Raw genomic sequence first — 7,197 nt, 5'->3', positions numbered from 1 at the left:
AGAAACAAATTACACACGATTACAGTAATGACGATCTCCATGTATAGTTAAAGACGTCTTGACGTCACAATCTGCGTGACGTTATATACGTCTAACGTCATATAGCGACATGACAACAAAGTCATATTAGTGCAAGCTGTCAAGCGAGCAACACGCATTTCGAAGCTGTCGTACAAAATGGTTTTATACACTTCGTTTCCATGTAAGGAAAACATCATCTGCAATCCAGTTAGATACACCGGCGTTTCTAACGCTTGCCTAGTTCAGAGAAACGAACTTTCTGTTACTCTGCCAATAAGCGACGGACGAAGTCATGTCAAAAAGACGTGGGATACCTTTTTTGAACATAAACTGAGATTTCCGGAAAAGAAAAGGTATTTGCCAATTAGAGTTCGTGATGAATTGGGGGTGGTTAACTCAAAGGAAATTTCCTCAATTGAAGCTGTTCAAAGACCAAACGATACTAATGCCTCTGATAATGGCGAAGAAGCGATGAGCAAAAAAGCTCTTAGCGCTAATGATGGCGACAATTTGAGTGAAATGTTTGACCGCATTGCGGTCACTGTTGAGAAAGAGACTGACAGGAATAACAATCAGGGAGCAGCGAACAATGATTCCAAACTAACGACTGCAGACAATCTTGGAGAGTATGCACGCAAACAGATAGAAGAGCTGGATGAATTCCTGAAAACAGTTGATGCGATTCTGACAGAGAACAACGTGAAACCAATCGTGTACAAAGACACATCAGTTGACGATTTGCTTGCTGAGATCAACGCCGTCCTTCAAGAGAATGATATTAAATCATTCGATGATAGTGCCAACAATGCTACACTGGCGCAAATCGCAACTGAAATCAATGTTAATGTTTCCGACTTGTTCCCATCGGTCAACCAAACAGAGAAAACCTTCTCAAACGAGGCATCCCAAGCTAAAGATCTTCTTGACGATGATGTTGTTAGTTCTTGCAGCGAATCGTTGGATTCTTTAAACAGCAATAGCAATAATTCTGGATACAGTACAGGACACCGAAAGAGAAAGCGGAATGATATGAACGCTTGCTTAACTGATCGGGATCTAAAGAAGAGGAAGTTCACATATGATCCTGTCACATTTGACGTTGATAAGAAAAGGTCCACTGTAACCATTCTATTGGAAACGAACTGCAAAAGTCAACAGCAAGTCAAACTACCCGAAAAGCGAGTAGCTCTAAGGGGAGAGACAACTCTGTCAAGCGAGACAACTCTGCCAAAGAAACGTAAATTCTCTTTCCAGCCGGTTTCCTTCCCGTAAAAATAGCCACATATACTGCCAACTTTTACTTGAACATCAACTTTTGAAATTTAAGAATTATATCAACTTTGAAAACTTGAAAAAAAACCTATCGTGGGGAAATCTGTCCACTGTGTCACGTGACTCAGTGGACCACCACCTGACGAGACCCGCGGAGGGGTCGAAATAGGTTTTAACTTTCAAAGGGGACGTATAGCCGGGTATTTGCCGACCAGTCTGACATCCAAATGGATCAAAGGATCATCATCTCCGAGTGAGTGAACATGGTCTCATTGTATTCAATTATTCCAATTAAATTGAACAAAAATAAGAATAATTTTGCTCTTAGCGAGTGTTTAGAAAATAATCATAAACACAACTTATAGTTATTTAGTGGAATAATAATTCATTTTTCAATGCAATAAGTTTTGTATTCGTTTTATTTATTAACGCATTCATTTGTTATTTAAATATGTTATTCTTGAATCATTTATTAATTGAGTCATTGTTATTTTTTCAATATTTATTTAAATAATTAAAATATGAGCATCGCTTTCTGAAATCACGGGTTTAACCCATTAATGCCTAGTGGACTCTCCCATCCTTCTAAATTGGATCAATTTATTTCCAAAATTAGGGATGTCTGGTATATTTATTTCTATTTTTAGAATATTTCTTACAGAATTTCGTTTAAGCAAACAGTGTAGACCCTGATGAGACGCCGCATTATGCGGCGTCTCATCTGGGTCTACGCTGTTTGCAATGTCCTTTTTTCAGGACGCTAGGCATGAATGAGTTAATGCATGTGCGTAAATGAGTCGCGTTCTGAGAAAACTGGGCATAATGCATGTGCATAAAGTGTTGTCCCAGATAAGCCTGTACAGTACGCACAGGCTAATTTGGGACGACACTTTCCGCCTAAATTGGATTTTTGCTAACAAGAGACTTCACTTTTAACGAAAAATGTCATAAAAGCGTAAAGAGTCGTCCCTGATTAATCTCGGAAGACACTTTACGCACAAGCAGTATGCCCAGTTTTCTCAGAACACGACTCAAATGGTTATTCATTGTGTTTAAATGAAGTCTCTTCGTAGCGAAAATCCAGTTTAGGCTTATAGTGTCGGCCATTATTAGACTGGTCGAATTGCACATGAATTAACCCTCTTTCTCACAGCGCGACTCAATTGAATTGTTACATTTGTCAATTTTGATATCAGTGTAAGTTCAGTCTTTTGTCCTAATCGCTACTGGTATCGCATTGTTGTAAGACTGACAACTCATGTACATTTTGGACACTTTCATTTCTAAATTTATCTCCCCTGAACTCGATCGTAGATTAACGAATTACAGCGTTCCGCTTAATTGCAAAATCTCTATTCACTTTTGTTTGTGTGGCATATCATGTTTCAGCCTTGTTGAAACGAAATCAAACTTAAAACAATGAAAATGGACTTTCGTTATTTACCAATGAGCGTTTAAGACAACAAGAGTGAAATATGTCTGGTCATGACAGCCAAATAACAGTAATGTAATTAATTCAATATGTGGATTTAACCCGCAGTGGTATAGGGTAAGTTAATTTTTCATTGCATTATGTATCGTTATGTATTGGAATGCATATTCAATATTTTCAAGACAATGACTTAAACCGTTGAGTTATATTTTAGTGCATAAAACACTAAATCCATCTGAAATACAAACACAGGATATTCATTAAAAATATAACAAACTAGACATTCAGAAAAGAAATGCCATGTGAATTAATATGAAAGAGTTACGTTTTAATAAATGAGTATGCATGATTCCATTAGTTCGCGTAGGCCTTTTACGATGTGCGAGATTTTATTTTCATAAATAAAATTGTTCATGAATATAAAATTCGAATCTTTACATTAATGAGTTTTTATTTTTATTTTCAATCAGCATACTTTTATAAGCAAATAATAGTGTGTTATTTCATTTTTTGAGAAACAAATAGCCATATAGCGTGCAATATGTTCAATGAGACATTAAATAGAATAAATCAATTACTATGTATTAAAAAAAAAAAGAGCGAAAATTTCGTTAAGAAATTAGGAACTTTATTTTTACAAAATAAAGCAGTTAAACTGTAGTATTCAGGCAAAAATTAAAATAAAAGAAATTGCACGTATTTTTGTGTTTGTATTGTAAATCTTTTCAAAGTTTTGCAGTAGGTGTGTGTAAAATAGATAAAATTAAAATTTACATCACACGGTTTACGCTTAAAAATAGTACCTATAAAATCAACTATTTTCACATGCATGTGAGTTTAAAACGATATGTTGAAATACGAATAAGCCTCGCTTTGGGAAAACGGGGTTTAAAGCTTTCGCGTAAATTGCCTTCCCATATTATCCTGTGTAGTCCGCACAGGCTAATCAGGGATGACACTTTCTAAGTGTACTGGATTACTGCTAAGACGGGACTTATTTTAAACGAAAAATACTACAAAAGCGAAAAGTGTCGTCCCTTATAGGCCTGGACTGCTCGGATAATCTGTGACGACACTTTAGGCACATACATTTTACCCCATTTTCCAAGAGCGATGATCAGTTGTATAACGTCACTTCTTTACAAGCAATAATTACTCTGTTCCAAATCATGACGACTAAATATGCATGTACAAATATTTTCAGATTGTATCACCATGGAGAGCATTCTTCTATCGTCGCGGCGTATGAACATGTGCGACGAACACGTGCATGAACCGTTACGTTTCTACTGCACATTCCATAATGACGTCATATGCAGCATATGCGCGATCAAACGTCATAAGCTGTGCCAAGACACGCTGACTTTCCAAGAAGCCATCGAGAGGTTCGAACGAGAGCACAAGAATCTGTTCAAAGCGCTGGAGAACCAAAGCGCAAATATCGAGAAGAATATTTCAGAAAAGCAGGCCGCTCTCGAGTTATTGGCTCGAAATTCGATTGACGCCACTTCCCAGATAGAGCACCTTACAAAAAAGTTGCACGCCGTAATTGAGGAAAAGAAACGCGTTCTTTTGAAAACGCTGAATGAAGAAACTGGTGAAGTCAGGAAAGAACTTTCTAACGACTTGACTTTCTTGACAAAAATGTCAAAGACTATGACCAAAGTCAAAGATAAAGCTCTCGGAGCGTTTAAATGCAAAGCCGAAGTCAGAACAATAAAAACGATGATACGAGTTCAAAATATCTACTGTGACATAGAAAAATCGTCGAAAATTGTTTTAAACCACCCTACTCAATACATATATTTTCAAGAGTCGCAAGAGTTGCAAGATTTTCTTGAAAATTTGCAGACAATCGGTTCGATTTCTCGTGTGCAAAATATTGATGATATGGACAACGATGGGCCGAAAGATCAGGCAGACGAAGGTAATGATCACGAGGAAGATGTTGCAGTAGCCCACGATGGAGACAACGATAATGGCAACGCTGAACAAAAGGCTAATATTGTGAGCTTGTTGCATTACCAGATGGATACAATTGCAGAGATTGATAGTTCTTCAGAACATGACACGGACGAATCCGATGATGTTTTTAATTTGTCCGGAAAACATGACTCTCTGATTAATGAGAAAGTCGTTGTGAATGATGGGATAGATCTCATAAAGTTCGAACCTGTGAATTGCACTACTGGAAGAAGCGAGGACTCTGGTAATGTAAGTGAGAAGGAATACGAACTTGATGATACCTCCGAAGACAAAAGTGTAATGACGTCAGCGGATGGAATGAATGCTGATGATATCAGTGAATGTTCTATGGTTACGGCTATGAAACACGAGAACGAATTTATTGAGTTCGACGACGTTGAAGAAGAAATGCTTTTTAAAAGTGAATTGGTGGTGAACGTAAAGCATCTAAACGGCGAGATTGTAATAGGGTGTTCGAATGGAGAGCCTGTTGAGCCTATTGATAATAATGTAAGTGAAACTGGCGAAACATCGCCTCTGGAAAATGGTTTTTCTGACAGTATCAATTCAGATGAGGATAACGAACATATTGTAACGGTAGATGATGAAAGCTTGAAACGTTTTAGAAAGAATAGTGATTTAGATACTTGCTTAACGGTGAGACTGAACGGTTTTGAGGACGGAATCGGTGAAACGGACGCAGCTTCATTTGCCGAGACCTACAACACGAAACTCGCTCATGCGCAGACCAATAACGCACTACTCGAGCATACGCAGACAAATGACACGAAACTCGCGCATGATGTGGCTACCGAGACAGAGTCTTATGAAGCCAAAACTGCTAAGATTGCTGACCAATTTCTAGCCCTACACCACGGACGACCTTGTTGGATTTATGGAATAGCCTTTCTAACCCATGATCGGATAGTCATATCCGATGTTGCACACGATTCACTGCAGCTGTTCGACACTAGAGGTGTATTTATATGCGAAGAAAAGGTCGCCTTCACGCCATGGGATACGTCAAAGATGGACAATCAAACCATTGTTGTGTGCAGTGGAGTTAAAGGCTCTGTCTACATATTTAACGTAAACGATGGCGGTTTTGACTTGAAAAAAAAGGTCGACATAGGAAGCGACTGCAATAGCGTATTTTACAGCAACAAAGGCACATTTATAATTGGGTCTAGAAAGGGCTGTCTGATTTGCAAGAGTGACGGAAGTGATATTAAAGCATTTAGCACGCATTCTGTCACTGAAAAGTCACTCCGTCGAGCCGACTTTATTATCGCTGATGACGTAAGTGGCAATATCTTTATGGTCAACTCATGGTCCGGCAAAATTACAGCCTTAACTTCTGAAGGACAAATTTTGTGGGAGAGTCATTCAGGGGGAGTCTTCCCGCGGGGAATCGTGATTAACGGTAACAGAATATTTGTTAGTTGTAAAGCTCGCAACTGTATCACCATCATGGACTCCAGTGACGGACGCCATATTGATGACGTCACATTTGACGAGCTCGAGTACCCGTATGCATTGGCTCTTCATCCGACTGAAAACATTCTGGCGGTAACACGATGGGATGAGAAGATGACAAACGGGCAGACAAGAATCATTCAGCTTGTCCGGTACTAAATGCATCGCATATACGGGCTGTGAGAAAACTTCTATTACCAGAAAAATACGGCCACTTACTATGCGTATCACGATTTAGAAAATCACATTTTATTCATTAACACACATAGTAGTACAGTTTTAAGTAGACTACTAGTAATAGATGCGCTTGGTTGAAATTATTTCTCTATATTGTCGATGCATGTGTATTTTAATATTAATAATTTGAATAACGGACAAAATCATACTTAGTTTTCTGCGACCAACAAAAGACAATTTATAAAATGGGGCTTGGTTTTTCAGTAGTTCGTGCTTTTGCCTACAGCGCTGTCTCTTAGTTTGATCTCAGGTCGAGGTTTATTTTATTAGATTCGCTTTATATTGGTATAGCAAATATTATTTTTAGAGTCTTATTTTTTATATTTATAGCGCATGTATTTACAACGCATTTCTATCATATAATTACATTTTGGTGTAAGCGTAATTTCATTTTAGGACATGTTTCCTTTACGTTGACTATATACATGGATTTGTGTTAACGTTTCCAATTTACTTTTTGTAAAGATATTTACTTTATTTAGCAAACCTTGATCAGATCATATGAGTGCACTTACACAGCTATTATTTTGTGTCAATAAAAATTTCGCATGTATTGCTGATTTTAAACCTGCATTGCTGAAAAAAAAAATAATCACGAGTAATTTTTGACAAATGTTACGCGATAGACAACATTGTTACTGTTCGCATTATATTATTTGTGTCAAATTGCGCGCTGATGCTGAGATTTGAATTATTGTATGTATTGATATTAATTATTTATTTAATATTTGCATGTACTTATTAATATATTTTACATTTAATCTCTTAATAATAAAAGAGGTTCGTTTTATTTA

General features: G+C 37.4%; 1 protein-coding gene across 1 annotated transcript; it reads left to right on the top strand.

The window, feature by feature from the left end:
- Nucleotides 1–1,402: 1,402 nt before the first annotated feature.
- LOC127838789 (uncharacterized) lies at nt 1,403–6,805 on the top strand. Its single transcript, XM_052366777.1, has 2 exons — nt 1,403–1,546; nt 3,930–6,805. The coding sequence occupies exon 2, from the start codon at nt 3,941–3,943 to the stop codon at nt 6,323–6,325; it is 2,385 nt and encodes a 794-aa protein (XP_052222737.1). The 5' UTR covers nt 1,403–1,546; nt 3,930–3,940; the 3' UTR covers nt 6,326–6,805.
- Nucleotides 6,806–7,197: the final 392 nt, after the last annotated feature.

The sequence above is a fragment of the Dreissena polymorpha genome, chromosome 7 (assembly GCF_020536995.1).
Source record: "Dreissena polymorpha isolate Duluth1 chromosome 7, UMN_Dpol_1.0, whole genome shotgun sequence".
Lineage (NCBI taxonomy): Eukaryota > Metazoa > Mollusca > Bivalvia > Myida > Dreissenidae > Dreissena > Dreissena polymorpha.
The sequence above is the reverse complement of the archived record's forward strand: the minus strand, read 5'-3'. Positions and strand labels throughout refer to the sequence as shown.

Excerpts from the sequence above, each read along its gene's own strand:
- LOC127838789 (XM_052366777.1), top strand. The coding sequence starts at position 3,941 with ATGGAGAGCATTCTTCTATCGTCGCGGCGTATGAACATGTGCGACGAA.